The sequence below is a fragment of the Gossypium hirsutum genome, chromosome A01 (assembly GCF_007990345.1).
Source record: "Gossypium hirsutum isolate 1008001.06 chromosome A01, Gossypium_hirsutum_v2.1, whole genome shotgun sequence".
Taxonomy (NCBI): Eukaryota; Viridiplantae; Streptophyta; class Magnoliopsida; order Malvales; family Malvaceae; genus Gossypium; species Gossypium hirsutum.
The window spans coordinates 19,955,606-19,975,028 of NC_053424.1; the positions used below are offsets into that span (position 1 = coordinate 19,955,606).

Below are 19,423 nucleotides of genomic sequence, written 5' to 3' on the forward strand. Positions count from 1 at the left end.
TTTTGTTTCCACATATAGTTTGATGTGCAAAAGAATTATTGGCTAATGGACCTCAAAGACACAATAAAGAACAATAACCGTTTGTGTTTTGCACTGGCAAACAATCCACTGAACATTAAGCGAACTATAGTAAGAGTATCAATTTTTATAAAGAACTTTTGTAATAATTTTTTATAGAACTATATTTGAATATATGAAAATGGAGGAGAATAAAAAGAACATTTTTACATATCATGCAAATGAAACTCCACATTTATTTATAGGAATTCTCATATCTCTTCGTAAAAATATAACTATTCAATATATGCCTATTTAGATAGTCGCGTCTATTAACAATGAATACAATTATTCATTACATATTACTTGAATGATTATAACTTTTATTAATAATTAACATAATTTTTAATAATAAGAGACATAAATTATCCTATGAATAGTAATAACTTTTGATTAATAATCAACATTTGAAACTAAAATGTTAAAAAAAAACTCAGTAGAAGAGAGAAAAGAATAGGAATATATTTCTTCATTTCTACTAGTAACAACCACAGTTAATGGGATGTTTGTAGGTTAACTAATAAAAAATGAAAATAAATACAAATTACTAACAGATGTATTACTAATAGACCTATGGCTAGGTAGTCTGCTTAATCCAGTAAGTCCAACCAAATACAATTTAAATAATAAAAAAATATTTTAAATTTAAATTTAATTATAAAAATATAGAAATATTAGTTATAAAACATATTTTTGTTATTTTATTATTTTTTAATGACAAAACAGGTTTATGAACCGAGCTGACTTAAAAATGGGCTGAACTTAGAACTAGACTCCAATCAGACCCAACCCATAAAAACCATACTCTTACACCGTATGACCTCCTAACCCAGTAACCATACCCAGCAGACAATTCCCATTACTTTTATTGTCAACATACAAGTAATCAGAAAGAAGGTCTAATTTGCAGTAACAAATAGGCTTAATATAATATTTGATATCTGAACTTGACTTTTTTTCTAATTTGGTACGTAAACTTAACATTTTTTCATAAGTTGGTACTTAATCTTTTTTAGGGTCCAATTCGGTACCTAAACTCAACTCTTTTTCCTTATTTAGTACTTAATCTTTTTTCGTTCGATTTAGTACTTGACCTTGTCAAACGTTTTACAAATTACTCCAATACAATAACAAAACTATTTTTATTATAAGGTAGCAAAAATAACCAATGTATGACTAACATGTAATAGAAGATATGATTTTTTATTTTATTTTATATGTTCAGTTACTTTAAGTTTTATTTATTTATTTAATTATTTTATTAATTGAAAATATTAAATTTCTTTTGATTTGGGGTTTTTAAATTTTTTTCTTATTTAATATTAATTAATTAAGTATAGTTCAATACCTATTTTTTAAACATGAATTTTCTCTAATATTGATAATATTTTTGTAGCATAATAAAAAAAATTTAACATCGTTAATATTTTGCTAATTTGTATAATATTTAATAAATTTAGGTACATAGAGCGTCAATGTTAAATTAAGCATAACAAATACAACAAACAGCAACACGAATTCCTAATGCAATGGAAGAGCACAAAGAAACACAAAACACATATATCGTTGTCGATTAATACACCTCCCATTGGATGAGTTTATTTGGAAGTCCCACCTCTAATACTCCAACCATACAAGCTGATAGTATTCCACGCCTTTGAAATTGGCCAATCGAAGCTTCAATATTTCAAAAATTATTGTTTTTTTTTTAATATTAACAGATTATACAGACGTTAGCTCCATCACCATAGTCACCATAACAATAAACAAGAAAAAAAGAATGCTTCCTTACAAACTAAATACCCATTCCACATTTTGTTGGATATCAATAAAAGGAATCAAAATCATTGCAAAAAAATATCCTCTATACTACTATTACTAGTATTCTTTGTGACATAGCAGCTTTTGCTGCTCCGCTCATCACTAAAATATACAGCAATTCTCAGCAGTGCACTGCATCCGAAAGTGTTACCGTCATCAAGGAGCATTAAGGTTTCTGCTCTCGGAAACATCACGTTAAGAGCCAAAAACCCGAATCATTGAGAGAACACATTCATATCACTACTACATGCTGATACTACAACTTTAGATCTTCATCAAGAACCAGTGCTACCTGAAAACTGGTCCAAATGATGATGAGAAACTTGCAAGGACAATTTGATTGTGTTGCCCTGCGACGATCCACATACATCAATACACTCCACCATATCAGCATCACATGTTAATAGCACCCACTCAGAATCATCATCTAAGTACTTTAGATCAAATCTGCTTATATCATCTATATTGAACCGTCTTGCGATTTCATGCAATAAATCTTTAAACCGCCATTTACTCTGCATGCGGAACCGGATTTTCTCATCTCCATACGTGACCTTTACCCTTTGAGCTTCTAAATCATGAGCAATTGGGCTAGTATTCTTAGATATGGGTTGAAGATTGTCACAAATAAGCTGTTCCTTAAGAGATCTAAGGCTCTGGGATCTTGGGAACAGCTTTGGTCCTTCTTGACTTAAGGCATGCAACTCTACATCACTTTTGACCCTTTTCAGTTCACCATCCCCAGAGTTGTCTCCAATTATATGATCTTCCTTACCAGGCATGTTAAAATTTGAAGGTCTATGTGTTCCACTCGAACAGCTATGACTTGAACTGGAACTCTGACTACACGAGGAGGAAGGTGAATTTGAGAGAGCACCTTGGGACAGGAAATTACCACCCTCAGGCTGTATGTTTATTTGCTTTGGTTTATCATTCAGCGGTGAGGTTGATAATGCACTGTTTCCTAACAATTTTGGAGATGCCAACTCGGGAAAATTTGCATAGAAGTTACTAATATGAAAAGCGCCAGAGGCACCTTGTACTGAGTCGATGACATGTTGGAGTTTCTGTAAGGAGTGTCCAACTTTCTTGATTTTTCGAGATGGCCAGCGGTTTATTCCGTGTTGCCTACAGATTCTTTTCAAGGTAGTGGGACACACTGAAATCAAAGGAAAACAGGAAATGGCATCAAATTACAAGGAAATAATAGAGAACAATACAACATTTATCTTCATTATTTGACCATACTATAAAACGAGATTTTCCGAAACACATAAAGCCCATAAACCAGAAAGAAAATAGCAACCGAACATTAATAAATTTTAGCTTTACAGAGTAACACTTACCACCAAGGCTTTTTGCTGCATCTTTTAGGCTTCCAGCAAAATATTGGCGAAGAACTTGTAAAGTGATAGTTTTTTCTGCCTTGCTACGCCTCTTCTCACTTGTTTTTCCCATTGTCACACTCGAAAAGCTAATCTCATTAAAAGTAGAATCTCCACACTCAACACTTTCTTGTAGGCTAATATGTTGTTGATGCTGCTCCACCTCAGGTATTTTTTCATCCAACATCGGCCTTGGCTTTTCTTTCTCGAGTACCAAGGCAGTGTTACTACTCTGTTGAACCTTAGTGAGGCAAGATGAACTTTCTCCAGAAAGTTTCTTTGAATGATGACGAGTGCACTGCTGTTTCAATGACTCTTCTCTAATAGGTAAGCCATCTGAAGGTGCTACAACTTCACTAACTGCCAAATCAGTTTCTTCCACTAGCTCCTTATCTGTTACAACCCGCAAGCTACAGCATACTTGCTGTATAATGATAGATAGTGAATTAAGCATCTTCCTTTGTCCCTCGGGATCTCTGCAGTGCGCAGGTAAGAAGAACTCCAAGACAAAGTCTGCTTTACCGGTGTGAATGGATCTGAACCGTATCGCAACAGCAGCATGCAAATTAAACATCATTGCATGGTGAGCAAGAGGATATTCAGTCTTCTTAAAGGAAGTTATGTCAGTCATGAAGCACGGCTGATTAGTCATAAATGCTCTCCCGACAACACCTTGACCTTTTAACAAGTGATGCTCAGAGCAAGCCTCATGAAAACCCTGGATACTAGGATCAGCTATACAGCAAGCATCATCCACAGTAGACACACAATGAACATAGTTCTCAGAGGAATGCCGGCAACCCTCTTTACCTTGCTGGATACAAGGAACCCAAGCCTGAGCTAGGGGTAATCTGTGTGTCTCACAAGCACACCTTAAAAGTTCTTTGATCTCGGGTAAGGCGGCTTGGTAGCAATTACTGTAAGCCTGACAAAACATAAGTCAAACCCATAAGTACAACAAGAAGTTTAGTACTCTTAACAATTGAACTTATTCCATAACTGTCACAATTACCTTTATGTTTTGAGTGCTAGAAGTTATAGAACTCCGAAGATTGACAGCCTGCTAGCAAAGAAAAAAGAGGATAAGGAGTGTTTATTAAGCAAGAACCAAGTACATAACAAAACAAAAAACACAAGGTAAAGGAAAGGACCTCTAATGCTTTGCAAACACTTTCGAGCTCAGGCTGAATCTTGATTTTCTCGGTTGTCATCACAACTTCAATAACACCCAAGCAAGTTCCACTACCTTGTTCAAAAACAGGAAGGGCAAAGGTACCACGGACATCATGTTCTTGAGCATGACCTACTCTTGGGTACTCATCCCTTTTAAAGAATCGAACATCAGGAGTCCACTCCGGAACCTTACTCAAGAAAACCCGACCAGGCAATCCTGCCATGTCCTTGGAATCCTCCTCTGCTGGAAAATTATATTTGACAGAGATGTTCCTATAACTTGCAAGTTTTTGGCTTTTTGAATCGAGTGAAAAAGGTTGCTCACTGGTAGTTAGAAAGCGCCTACCTCCTCTATTTACAGGCAACCATAGTTGTACAAGGACATCTTTTTCTTTTCCAAAAGCTTTGATATAACCAAGTGCTTGAATTAACCTCTGCATTACAGTGGTTGCAGGACCTGAATTCACACTTGGTCTAATCCACCATCTTCGATTCGGCTCAGAACCGTCAGTTACACAATCACTATCTAGACTGTGACTTTGGCTAAAATGAGGACTGACCAAACTTTCACCTTGAGCTTCATTCCAATGCAAATTTCCAGACAATAATGATCTTTGGTTCTCTCCTTGGTGAGAGAGGCCACCGCCCAAATCACCCGCGTTAGACTCCGTAGTAGGCCATGCAAATGCAGGATCAAAGAAATTATTTGAAAAGGGTAGAGTAGGATTAAGGAAATCAGATCCCTGTGTTGTCTCTAACCAGCATCCATCTAACAACAATTCATCCATGTAGTCGAAATCCATTGCTGAATCTGGTAGTCCACCCAGCATGGTGCCTTGTGAGAAAATGGTATCTTCCATGGCAACGTTATTCCACTCGATTTGGAAATCAAAGAGGATGGCAAAAAAAAAAAAAAAAAGCTTCCAGTATCAATTCTAGTCTTCACCAGAGAATCTGTTCAAAATATAATGACCCATCAAATATTTGAGGAATACCACCAACTAGGACAAGATCATAAGAATAATGAAGTTCCAGAGAACTCTAAGCAGGATTATGTCAAAGGATAAGGAATAATTAATGTGCGTCACATAAAGATTAGGCTTCTCTTTTGCTGTTCCACATCTAGTATCAGTCAACTTAAAAGAGAGGGGAAAAAAATACAAGAAATAAGAACAAGAATCAATCAAAGGATAAATCCAAATCTAAGGAGCACCATATTTCATGATGAAAATTCAAAATAGCGAGAATAAAAGAACAAACATTGAAAAAAAAAAACCCACTTTCTACATATTCTTCCCCAGTTAGTCAGCTGATATCTTCAGCACTTTTGGTTCAAGATTCTCACTTTACCGTAAGGGAATAACATGGAGTAACATGGCCCAGAACATTAACCATTAAAACCAAGAGATTTTCATTTTCTTTAAAAATAAAAAGACAAGACAGCAACTCAAGATGTTGTATATTTACTAGGCGGAGATTCTTGAAGATACCCGAAATCTCAAACGGATACTACATCACCATATCAAAATGTTCTATTTTCTGGAATATTTATTATTATTTTAGTGTCTTGTAAGTTGAAATAGTAGTTCAAAGAGAAAAAAAAAACTGTCTGAAGAAGCAAAAACAAGAACGTGGAGGAGCAACAAAGAAAGATCTCATAAAAAAAACAAAGAAAAAAAAGAAAGCTTGAAACAGACTGTCTCTGTTCATACCTCTCTAAGATAAAACCTGTCTGGGGGTCATAGTTATTATCTGCGGCTGCCTTGGAATAGACTCAATATGATTCCTGGGTAAATGAGAATGAATGAAGATTCTGCTGCCATTGAAGCACTGACCCCACGTCATACATAAGCAAACCCCTTCATTGGGCCTTGATATTCTCGATGAAAAGTCAACCTTGTCCAGCCCACCGCTGGTGAAGAAGAAGAAGAACAAGTATGCTTTGATGACGAATAATGGAGTTTACTATTTAATTACTAAAATAAGGAAAGTGGAATCAGATTTTCTTCCTTCAAGTGGTAAAAAAATGGTTGCTTTCTGAGTGTTTACCCACTTGGACGTCCCTTGAGAATAGAGATGCTCTGCTTAACCATCACCAGCTTCCCTCTCTACATTAATTTATTTCCACAAACATGAACAATCCCCCTTTTATTTATTTATTCAGTAAACAACTGGTGCACGATGGGTGGCCAAGGCTCCTCCAACCGAGTGAGTCGGACACAGAGACAAGAGTGGTACTTTACCCCTCCTCTAATGTTAAAAAGGTTCATTCATTTCCTTAGTTTTAACAGTGTGTTGAAGTTTCCATGTTAAAAAGTGAAAATCTTGAGTAGACTCCAATCCTATTTATTTAGAAAATAAGAATTTTCATTTAGAAATTGGTTTTTAGAATTGAAGATCTAAAATTATATATAATATAGTTGCAAATGCAAGTGGAGAATTATGGCATCCACGCTAGTGAGGTTTAAGCCCTCTCCAATCAATTTGACCAACTTGAAAACATCATCATCGTAGACTTTTCCTTTTCTTTGCTGTGTTCCCCGGGAAACTGTTTCTAGTCTACCTTTTGAAAACTAAAATTGTTATAGAAACTCTTTCAATAAAAATTATTGATTTATGTTTATTTTTTATTAAAAGCAATATATATATATATTTTACCATATTTGTTGACGGGGAATTGGCTCCAATTATCATCTTTCAAGCAGCTAACTTGGATCGCTAATAATAGGATGTGTTGTCTCCATATTAAGACTTTATTCCTAACATCCGTAAAGAGCCGTGTACAAATTACAAAAAGGAATGTCTTGATTGATAGAATTAAATACTTGACTCGGGAAAAATGATAATATAAGGCGTACAAATAATAATAGAAATACCTTAGAACACTATATCTTAAATCACCAATCTAGGCTTAAAAAGATAATAAATTTACAAATATCTCTTTCATTATACACAACTTTTTATAAGTTTAAGAATAAAACTTCCATACGAAAACAATACTTTTAATTGTTAAAAGTTTAGAAAAAAATAATTCAAAAGAAATTTAAAAAAAATGAATTTTCTCAATAATATTTAATTAAAACCTTAAAACCCTTAAAAAATTCTATCTTTAAAGTTAAAATCCTTATTTTTGTAAATGGAATGTATAATAAATTGGAATCTCAATCTCAATGCATGATTAAGAGATTCAATTGATAAAAAAAGAGAGTAAAAACTCATTCTAATCTGACACTTTACCTCTTCACTAAGAAAATTTTTAAAAAAATTGTAATGGAGTGTGAAAACAGTACACGCAATGTTCAATTAGTTTAGGTAAGGTTATGACTTAGGAATTAAGAATGATTTATGCAGTAAATAAATAGAATTTTGGAACATAGTGGTGGGGTTGTTTTCATTAAAAAGTAAGATGATTCTAGTTCTTTTCTTTCTTTTTTTTTATTATTTAATGTTATTATTGATTCTCACCTCAGCTAAACTGTTTTAATACTAGCCTACCCTAGCCTGATGTTGGATTTTTCTTTTATTTTAATGCTAACTAGAGTGAACAGTCCTGCTGGATTTCTAAAACTGATTTATTAATTTATAATTTCTTATATCATATTAATTATGCTAAATCCAAATCAAGGCAATTCTTATGCAATTTAAAATAACATTATAATTTCTTTTCATATTATAATTATTTTAAACTCATCAAAATTATCAATTAAGTCTTAGTCCAATTGGTATATGCATTGTTATTAATGTGTAAGTTTAAGTGTGCTAAAACATATTATCTTTCTATTTATAAGTTGAAAAAGAACTATAAACTTTCTAAACATTGTATAAAAAAAAACACAATAAAATTAAATACCTTTTTTCTTTATTATTTGTAATAAATTTATCGATTTATTTTTTATTTGTGATGTAAAGGTGGTATTCGCTGTATTTGAATACGTTGTTTAAGTTAATTAAAAAAAAAGGTTGTTTGAATAAAATAAAATAAACAAACGTTTTGTAATTTTCTCAATTATTAAACTAAAAAACGTACACATTTATTTATTTATTAAAAAAAAACAAAACTCAAATTTGAAATGAAGATGTTGGAACAGGGACAAGTTGTATAAGCATTTTGTCTCAGTTTCATTAGTTTACATACATTCAAACAAAACACATCAGCAGTGTAGTTTGAAAGATTCATTACCATTTAAAAAATTAACAAAAATCTTATGTTACCTAGTGTATTCTGATGTACCCAAAAAACAAAAACTAGTCTTTTTTTAGAGTATCATTTAAAATTAATTTAATATTTTTATCAAATAAGATATTATTATATGATAAATTTAAAAAAAAACATCTTCAATTTCATCGTTATAATTAAAAAATTACTCATAAATTATACCTGTTTTTAATTCTTAATTTACTGTGTCGTTACCCATTTAACCGGCAAAATTAGGCGTAAAAACCGTTTTTTATTTTTAAATTAGGCTTTCGGGTTGTTTTTTTTCTAAATTTAAGGAAATAGGTTAGTTGAACACACTTTTTATATAAGTGACAAATAAGCGCATTCAATTGGACATGTTTTTCTTCAACGGTAAAAAATCAACGAATTTTTGAATGTTGTCGCACCAATGATAAAAAAAAAATTAATGGGGCCAATGGTAACCTATTTTTAACCTATAAATATCCCCAAAATTTTATTTTTTTTTCATTCACATCTTTTTTTTTTCAACTCTCTTTAAACTTTTTGTTCTAAACTTATCAATATTCTCATTTAAAAAATATTTTTAAATTATCTTGTGTTTTATTCATTCAAATTAATTTCTCACAAATGATTGCCTCTCTAATTCGTTTCGACGAAAATTATATTTCTATTACCCATATCAACAATGGTAAAACAAAATTTAAAATATTTTTATTTTCAATTATGTTAAATTAAATTAATTGTTTTTTGATAATTTGAAACAATTTTTTTATGTTATAAATAGGCGGATGATCATCTTTTGGAGGGGGTTCATACATAATATGGGAAAGTTTTCGATCCCTTAAATTCATGGCTATTTGCAAGAGGCTAGATTCTTACATACATTTCGCATGCTCGGGGGTTGCAAACTCGATTATACACTAATCAACGTGTTGGTGGAAAGATGGTGACCCGAAGCACACACTTTCCACTTTCTATAAGGCGAGTGTACAATCACACTCGAGGACTTAGCGTTACAATTGGGTTTGTCGATGGATGGGCCAGTCATCACAAGATCAATCGTCATTCCCGGTAAAGTGGACCTTTGTAGAGCAATGTTGGGGAAGGTCTCGAACAGGTTTGACGATGGTTAGATATCGATCAACCGATTGGAGGATAATTTCGAAGTAGCTTCTAAAGACCCAACGAAGGAGGTCATAAAACAATACACCCGAGAATTCATCATGAGATTAATCGGGGGAATTTTAATGCCTGATAAATCTCAAAATTTGGTGCACATAAGGTAGCCACTACATTTAGTAGACTTCATCAAATGTAGAAAACTAAGTTTGGGGTCTGTCGTCTTGTCCACGTTATATCAAGAGCTATGTCGGGTCACGGTACCGAATGCGATGTCAATCAGTGGTTGTCTGCTTCTACTACAGTCATGGGCCTAGTGGCGACTACTGTTTCTACGTCCTAGTGTGACCGACTCATACGTGTTCCTGTTGGTGACAAGTTAAAAATTTTAAATTTATTAATAAATACGTAGTTTGTACAGTAAATGTTTTTATTTATTATATGTTTCGACAAACATATCCCTCGTACAGATGGAACCATGGGCCGAGTTATGTGGGATTGTCGAAGGAGCTTGAAGATTTTAGGCTACTATTAGATCAATGTTTCAAAGTCGAGGTTAGTTACGTATTCTTTTGAACCTATATTAATTACACAATGGTTAGTAAAAAAATCGTACGTAAAGATATTTGCATCTCACCGGAAGTGCTTGGAATGCAGGATATGCGGAACACAAAAGTGTCATTAGTAGTGTACGTCATAGTGGAAATGCACGAACCAGATTGGGTGTTGCGGCAATTCGGGTGGAGGCAACGGATTCCATCGCCACCGTGATACATGAAGGAGCTGCACAAGGTGGACATGCAGAAGAAGAACGACAATGATTGGGCAGAGAAGCACAAAGAGCACATCCAGGCTTGAGATCGTAGGATGAAATCCTTACCCGTCCGCGAATCATTTTTCTCAGCAGACACGACAATAGATACCGATTACATGATGTAGTTTAAAGTTGCCAAGAAGCTGCATTTACTATCATCAGAGGCGAGGAGTAGGTAAATTTGGCCGAAAAGGCAACAATAACTGCCACAGCAACAGTGTAGAAGGGGACGCGGTCTCACAATAGGTTCATCATCGACTCTAACAGAAGAAATGCCACATATGTCTACGGGTTATGCTCAAATCTCAACCAATACTGGGCACCAAAGTTTAGATCCATGTCAAAGATCGATGAGTGTCTGCCAATATATGTTTCGGGAACATCATAGTAGCTGCTTTTAACAAGCTAGTGAACCCACCACACAATTATGTAGTAGGACTTTTTGCTTCAGCTTCGGTTCTCGTATTTGCCGCAACAGTGGTCGAAGATGGGCTAGATCGACCAGCTTCGACGAACTCGACGTATAACTCCATTACAACATTTTCTCTTGCGCAATGCGATGATATTACCATCTCGAGATGGACTTCGCCAATTATGTCGAATAGCTCATACCTATATAGGTTAACAAAGGCAAGAAATATGCATTGCAACTTCGAAATTCTTCTCTGGGTCAATCCCCTAACTTTCTTCTTGATTCTACTCCATAGCTCACACAATTTAATCGTAGGATTGAACGTTAATTCCACAGACTTTGCTTCTACAAACACCACCCCGACCTCTGTATTATAGATTTGACCATCGTAGTAAATAACAAATTTCACTCGTCGATTCATTTCAATATTAGTCACGAATTGGATTAACAAAAGAAAAAAAAATAAGTAAAAGAATATCCAAAGAAGTACACATAACTCTCGCAAGGCAACTACTCGATGTTTAATATTTATTTCATATGTGTCTAAGTTGTTAAAAATACATCCATTTTATAGGAGGATAATATAGGGAGAAAGGAAATACGTGCTTCGAAATACGTTCATGAATGCACGCATTCATTTAATTCTGTATGATGCAAGTACACTGGAATATTCAAAACGCATTCAAAAGTCATATAATTTCAACCCACCTCATAACGTGCTCCCCAAGTATTTTGTAAAGGTTACTTTAATGTATGACAGAAGAAAAATATTAGAGCAAGCACGCCTAAAAGTGCCTGCCGCATCGTATTTTTCGACCATTTTAACAACATTTTGTATATATTCTTCGACTTCTGCAGCGCGTTTTCAACGTAAGAAAATTTTTAGTTTACAAATCAACCTTTCCCTGCGACTATAAAATGGCTCACACACACCAAACTTCATTGTCCCTCAATCATCTTCTCGCCCCACTCCATCCCTCCTCTATAAAATATTTTCTTAATGTTTGAGGTATTCTTGAGTTGTCGGCAATGTGATATTGCTTCGAGATGCAGTCATTTCATATGTCCTACCGATATGGGACCATTATCTTTAGAACCTATCCTGGGAATTCGGAAGTGATTTTGCTTTATGCATGGAGGAAAACATAGAGGTCTCAATTGACAACTGTTATGTGGTAATAGACCAGGGTATAATGGGAGAGCCAGTTGACGGTCGTTACGCGATTACGAGCTCAATCTTTTTGGATACTTGAAAATGATGCCCTATAAATACCATATAAAAGTTTGAGGGCATATTTATACGGAAAAACTCTATGGCTTCCCGCTATAATTGGTGTAGTTTTTTTCTCTATTTCCAGGCAATCAGTACCTTTAACCTTCCTTCTTATTCGAAGGTCGGCACCATTGTGGACATAAGAGGACTCTCAGATGGGGAGCGGTTGTTGCAATGCAGTAAAGGTGATGCTCTTTTTGGGGCGATGACAATTTTCGTTGTAGTAGGCCTAATTTGCCGGGGCCCAAAACCAAATAAGAACACAAAATTAAACAGTCCAAATTTACAAAAAATCCGCTACTCAAATATTTAAGCCTCTCCAAAAAAAAAAACTAGCCCAAAAATTACAAGCCCACATGATTAAACAGTTTCAGCAGAAGCAGAAATCCTAGCTCCCATATGCGCCATTCCTCCTCAGGTGCATTGCACGTGCCTCGTCCCGAGGCCTGACCCCCTCTGCTCAGCCTTGCACCAGAATAGCTTTCTAACCCTGTTGACCGAGCCTAGCACCTGCAAACAAGGCAAAGAAAAGGACAAAAACAAGGGCAGAGAAACAGTAGTAAAGCAGAAACAAACTTAACGCAGAAACAAAATAAAAAAGAAAAATGTTGTAATTTTAAATGGCTATAAAGGCCAATTTCTTGTAATATTCAAAGGAGGGATTTTGAATACAAAAAAAAATTGAATACAAATTTTTTTGAACAGATAGAAGAATAGAGATTGTTGAAAAATCAAATGTGATTCTTTTTATTTTGATCTTATATTTGAAGATAAACAAAAATAAAATTAAAATCCTTTTTTACCTGCGTCGATCCACCTTCCACTGTGGTCGGACTCCTTCTCCGGCGACGAAATCAGTAGAAAAGGACAAAAGGCCGAACCTTTCCCATTTTTCTTTTACTTTTTTTAGGCATTTGCCTCCTAGATCTAAAACCTAGGTTGAAAAACGAAAAATTTGGGATTTTTGCACCTCCAGCCATTGTGGACGGCGGCGCCGTCACCGGTGACCGACGACCGGTGCGGCGATGGACCGCTGGAATTGTGGTCGGGCAAAAGGGCTGGTTTTAGAGGATATAGTTTTTTTAATTTTTTTTATTTTGAAGGTTGGAATGATTTTCTGTAAAAAATTTTGACTTATATAGGTGCATGAAATGGCGCCGTTTTGGGTCAGTGTACATAGACATTAAAATGACATTGTTTTGAGTTGGACCGAACCAACTCGACCCGAACCGCTTAAGATCCGCGTGTTTTTAAACAAATGGGCTATTTGCATCGTTAGTCCTTCCACTTTTGAGGCTAGTTCCAATGTGGCCCTATCCTATTTTCTTTATTTTTCATTTCGCCACAAACTTTCATTTTTATTTCAATTTAGTCCTTGAACCCTTTAATAGGCGAATACATGAAACGGCGTCGTTTTGAGGACAATGAATAATTTCCCATTTAGTCCCTATTTTTTTTCACGTGTTCCATTTTAATCCTTTATTCTTTTTTACAATTTTGCAATCTATCCCTTTAATTTCATTTCTATTTCATTTCGGTCCTCCTGATTAAAAACGCGTGTACGGAAAATGGATATTTCCCTTTTTAGTCCCTGCTCTTTTAGCGCCTTATATTTTACCCCTTTTGCTAACCTTGTTCTTATTTTTATAATTTAGGCCCCCGAATTTCATTTAAATTCCAATTAAATCTTTTATTTAATTTCAACATTTTTTACTTTATTATTATTTGTTTATTTATCTATCTATCATAATTGCATTATTGTTTATATTTTGTATATATTATTATATTGTGATCCTTTTTTATTCTATTTTATTTCATTTCCTTTTTGTGTTATTTATCCTTCCTTTATTTATTTTTGGTATTTTTAAATCGTCTCTTTTTAATCATGTATTTTTTTGGTTATTTTTTTATCTACTTACTTAGATCATGTCATTATTATTAAAGTATACCCTTGTATATTTGTATTTTATCATTCCAATACTCCATTTATATAGTGATTTTATGTTTATTCATCATCACTACATCATGCATTATGTTTAGAAATAATTAATTATTTTTTATATTATACTCCAAATAGGATAAATACATATTATTTTAAACACTACATTTGTTATCACTCAAAAAAAGAATCTTTTAAAAGAAAATAAGGCAAAGTTTCGTATTTAGAAATTTGAGAAGTCGTACCCTAACTTACTGGGTTTCGATTTTTCTCATTGAACTTAAATAACCGAATATCCTTTTAAAATTAAAATACATGAGTTTTAAATAAAAATAGAAGGAAAGCTCATTCTCAAGGATTCTAGGTGTTGTGTCCTAACTTACTGTATGTGACATTTTGTTACCTCGAGATGAGAGGGTCTTTAACATACGTTTCGATTTACCCAAGCAATTTTTAAGTAAAATTAACGTTAATACAAAGAGGGATCGTATTTCAAACTCTTTTCGAGTTTGCAACTTTCGACACTAAGACATTAATTAATCAACTAGGTACCAATTTTGGGCGTTAGAGGGTGCTAATTCTTCCTCGCACGTAACTGACTCCTGAACCTATTTTCTGGATTTTTGTAGACTAAAAAACATTGTTTTAATAAATCAAATCTCTTATTAAAATAATCAAATTACGAGGTGACCCGATTACACCTCATAAAAAAGATTGGTGGCAACTCCCATTTTCATTTTTTAATAAAAGTCGACCTTTTAAAAAAATGGTTTCGACAATCGTTATTAAACAACCCATTAACAACTACAACTAGGGGTGAACATTCGATCGAATCGGATCGAACCGAATGAAAATTTTTGAGTTAATCGTGTTGACGAATCCTATTTTATCATCCTAACTCAATTTGAAATTTTCTTGAATCGAGTCGAGTGAGATGGAATTCGAATCGAATATAGTTGTTTGAGTTAAATTAAAAAAAATATTTTCAATCCTTGTAATCACTGTCACTCACCGTAATCAAATTTGTTATTAACTTTCATCCCCTTATAATTTATTTATTAATCTTTTATATATCGGTTAGCTTCTTTACCCTCTTAGTTGCTTCAATTATTGTCTATTTCTTGTCACTATGTATTTTGAAATTTTAAAAATATATTAAATGTAAAAAATGTGATTTTTTAATAAAAGTTATCTTAAATAGGGATGAGCAAAACTCGATTCAACTTGAAAAAATCGAAAAAATTCAAATTTCGAGTTAAACGAATCGAGTTATTCGAGTCAACTCGAATTTTTTTTCGAATTTTGAGTTCGAATCGAGGTGAGTTTTTGAATTCGAATAACTCAAATAATTCGAATAATTCGAATATTAAACTATAATATTTTACATTTTTACCCCAAACTCTCAAACCTTTTTACTTTCCTTCAAAACTTTTACCCCTTCTCACTTTCCCCCCAAAACTTTTCCTCTCCTTCCATCTCAACCCCCCAACCCCCCAATCTACCCAAAATTCATTTCCCACCAAAAATTTACTCTCTCATTTACTTTTTCTCAAAATTTTACTCCTAAAAACCCTTAAAACTTTTTTATTTTCTCCCAAAATTTTTACTCCCTCCCACTTCCCCACTAAAATTTTTACTTCCTTCACATCCCACCTCCTATCTACCCCAAACTAATCCCCCCCAATTTTTTTAATATTTTCCCTTCAAAATTTTACTCCCCTATTTACTTTCCCTCAAACTTTTATTGGCCAAAACTTTTTTTTTTCCCCTAAACTTTTACTTCTTGCACTTTACTCTCACATAAAAATTCAAAATTATCCAAAAAAATCACTAAACATAAATAGTAATAATTTTATTTATATCTATTATTTATATTATTAAATTAAATTTCACATTTTATATTATTTATATTATTAAATTGTTAAATCATATTGAATATTTATATTAAAATTGAATTATTAATTATGCCATTAAACATTCATGTTAAAATTTTATATTGGTATCAATTTCACATTTTATCTTTGAAATAACTTTTATTAAAAAATCACATTTTAAATTTAATATATTTTTTAATTCTAAAATACATAGTGACAAGAATCTGAAGATAATTGAAACAACTAAGCAAGCAAAGAAGCTAACCCGTATATAAAAAATTAATAAATAAATTATGAGGTGATGAAAGTTAATAAAAATGTTGGTTAAAGTGGACAAATTTTATTACGATGGGTGATAGTGGTTATAAGGACCCAAAATTATTTTTTTAAAATTTAGCTCGAACAAATATATTCGATTCAATTTGATTCGAATTCCATCTCACTAGACTCGATTCGAAAAAATTTTAAATCAAATTAGGATGATAAAATATGGTTCGTCAACTTGATTAACTCGAAATTTTTTCATTCGATTCGGTTTGATTCAATCGAACGCTCACCCCTAATCTTAAAGATAAAATGTGAAATTGATACCAACATAAGATTTTAACATGAATATTTTAAGGGGAAAATAAAAAGTTTTGTGGGTTGAAGGAGTAAATTTTTGGGGGAAGTAAATGGAGAGTAAAATTTGGAGTGGGGAATATTCAAAAAATGGGGGAGGGGGGAATGGGTTTGGGGTAGTAGGAGGTAGGGGAGGGGAGTAAAAGTTTTGGAGGGAAAGTAAAAAGGTCTGGGAGTTTGGGGTAAAAATGTAAAATAATATAGTTTGATATTCGGTTTATTTGAATTATTCGGGTTATTCGAATTCAAAAACCAAACTCAATTCGAACTTGAAATTTAGAAAAAAAATTGAGTTGGCTAGAATAACTCAATTAATTTAAATAACTTGATTCGTTTAACTCGAAATTTAATTTTTTCGATTTTTTTAGTCGAATTGAAATTTGCTCACCCTTAACTACAACCGTTGCCACGCCGACTCGAGTTTGACCTCTACTGTGCCAGAATATCCACTTTCCACTTGAGAGCCCTCTTCTGTCCAGCTCGGTGTCAACCTTTGGATAAGAATGAAATGTTGAAGATATCGAATGCTTGGAAATAGAGAAAAAAATTACGTTGATTACATCGGAAGTCCCCAAAGTTTTTCCGTATGATTATGACCCCAATCTTATGTTTGGTATATATAGGGCACCATTTGCAGGTATCCAAAAAGCTTAAACTCCTTACCGTGTAATGACCGTCACCTAGCCCCCCGGTTCCACTCGAACTTGTGGCCCCATTACAGTCGTTGGTTGGTACCTCCACCTAAACTTCGACCCCTGATCGTATCAAGCATTATTACCCCGAAACCTGATTTCTTCGCGATGATTTTTTGAAGTGATGGTCCTATCCTGTCATGACATATGAAATGTATTTGTTTTGAGGCGCGTTATCACATCCCCGACCCCTCAAATCTACTTATGAACATCTGTGGTTTCAATAAAAAATCCTAATTCATAAATCCAAAAACCCTAACCCTATGAAAACTAAGAACCCTAACCCTAGGAGAGGAAAGAGAAAGGGAAAGTGAGTCTAGCTGGACGCGCTTTCCTGGCAACTATACCGAAAGTGTAACCACTTTCCATTTCTTTCTCCTAAAATCGGTCTATTTCTCTAATTAGAAAAAAAGGCCTAAAGGCCTAATTAAAAAAAAACATGGCTTTTACGCCTTATTTAGCCCATTTAACCTGTAAAAAAAATTTTTGACTAACGATTGCAACGTCACCATACAACTTTATCTTCTTTTGAAATTGTACATGAAAATCAGAAAAAAGGAAAAAAAAAATTATTACTGTAATAAAGTTAGTTAAAAATAATTAACTTATTATTGAATTTAAAATGTCGACAGTGTAGAGGCAGAGCGACAAGGACTAATTGAAGGGGCAATACAGGAGCTGTAAAGGTGTCAAAGGATAGCGGCGAGTGGCGATGACTCGTCGTGTGACCATGCTGATGAGCACTGCGTGGCCAACACCATTGGTAATCTTTGCCAAAGCTTTCTATTTTGTTATGGTGTTAAGAGTAGGTGATTCTTGTTCGCGCTTTCAAGCTCGCCAAAAGACAGTCTTATTCTTTGCTTCTTGGTCCCAAGGTTAGGGTTTTAACAAATCAAATGAAATCTTAGTGAGCTAAAAAAAACCTAACTCTCTTTTTTTTCCAAATTTAAATAAGCTAATGAGATTAGATGATTCTTTTACAAAATTATTGTGATTTTTAGAAAAATAATCTGGTTTCTTTTTGGGTAAAACTCTAATAATTATTGTAATAAAGTTAATTAAAAATCATTTTTATTTTTTCTACTAAATTACTTAAAAAGGCCCATTTCCAAGCATATTTACGAAATGGGTCGATTACACTATTATTTACCAGAAAGGGCCATTTTTTGCAAAACGAGCCTACGTGGCTGCGTTTAAGGGGGAAATTGCCAGCAAAGCGCAGAACATTTTACTAACGTGGCAAAAAAATGCTCCCTTGAGGGTGCGCTTTGTTGGAAAATTTTGAACCCCAACAGCTATTCTTTTTCTACCGTTGGGGGGTCCAACGGTCAAAAAAAGTATAAAATCCTCCTCCTATTATTTCACACATATTTTCTTTACAATTTAGCAAAAAATATTTACAATTTCTCCCTAAAGCTCTCAAATTTCTCATTAAATTTCTTACTATTTATAATTAGTTATTTATTTTAATTTTTTTCTAAATTAATATTATTTTTTTATAATTTAAAAAATTTGATCGTGTTAGCAATGGTTGAGGGATTAATTTGTCTCGATCATAAACATATCTCCATCGAACAAATGAAATAACGATTTATTTTAAATTTTGAATATTATTTAATATTTTTTCATTTATATAATTTTAATTAATTTGTATTTTATAATTTTTTTATAACAGTCTGTAGATAGGGTGTTACAATGTTATAGTCGTAATATGTCAGGTTCGCCATCACTATTGATAGAAAAATACTTGAGGGAGACAGGGTTTTGGCACGCGACGATTACAGGCAAGGGGTGCAAGTTAGACCCGAAACTCATTAGCGCGTTAATAGAGAGGTGGAGATCGGAGACGCACACATTCCATCTTCCATGTAGAGAGTGTACTATCATATTAGAAGACGTCTAATTACAATTAGGATTGCCAGTGTATCGGGCCGCACTCACCGGGTCCGTTCAATCTGTTGATTGGGGAGTCATATGCTACGATCTTTTGGGTGCGATTCCGGATAATATCAATGGAGGTCGGATCGAGATGGGTTGGTTACGAGACACATTCCTAGAGCCGG

The 19,423-nt window shown here is 33.6% G+C and overlaps 1 protein-coding gene across 4 annotated transcripts; it reads right to left on the minus strand.

Annotated features, from left to right (window-relative positions):
- Window positions 1–1,742: 1,742 nt before the first annotated feature.
- On the minus strand, window positions 1,743–6,870 carry LOC107918009 (protein NLP5). Of its 4 annotated transcripts, none has more exons than XM_041116544.1 (5): window positions 6,149–6,870; window positions 4,415–5,390; window positions 4,276–4,323; window positions 3,225–4,188; window positions 1,743–3,037 (listed from the first exon to the last, which is right to left on the minus strand). In XM_041116544.1, the coding sequence occupies exons 2-5, from the start codon at window positions 5,294–5,296 to the stop codon at window positions 2,154–2,156; spliced, it is 2,778 nt and encodes a 925-aa protein (XP_040972478.1). In that variant the 5' UTR covers window positions 5,297–5,390; window positions 6,149–6,870; the 3' UTR covers window positions 1,743–2,153. The 4 variants fall into 4 exon arrangements, with proteins under 4 accessions (XP_040972478.1, XP_040972550.1, XP_040972506.1 ...); XM_041116616.1 differs by having other exon boundaries at window positions 5,927–6,154; XM_041116572.1 differs by lacking the exon at window positions 6,149–6,870 and adding an exon at window positions 5,717–6,131.
- Between the last annotated feature and the right edge of the window lie 12,553 nt (window positions 6,871–19,423).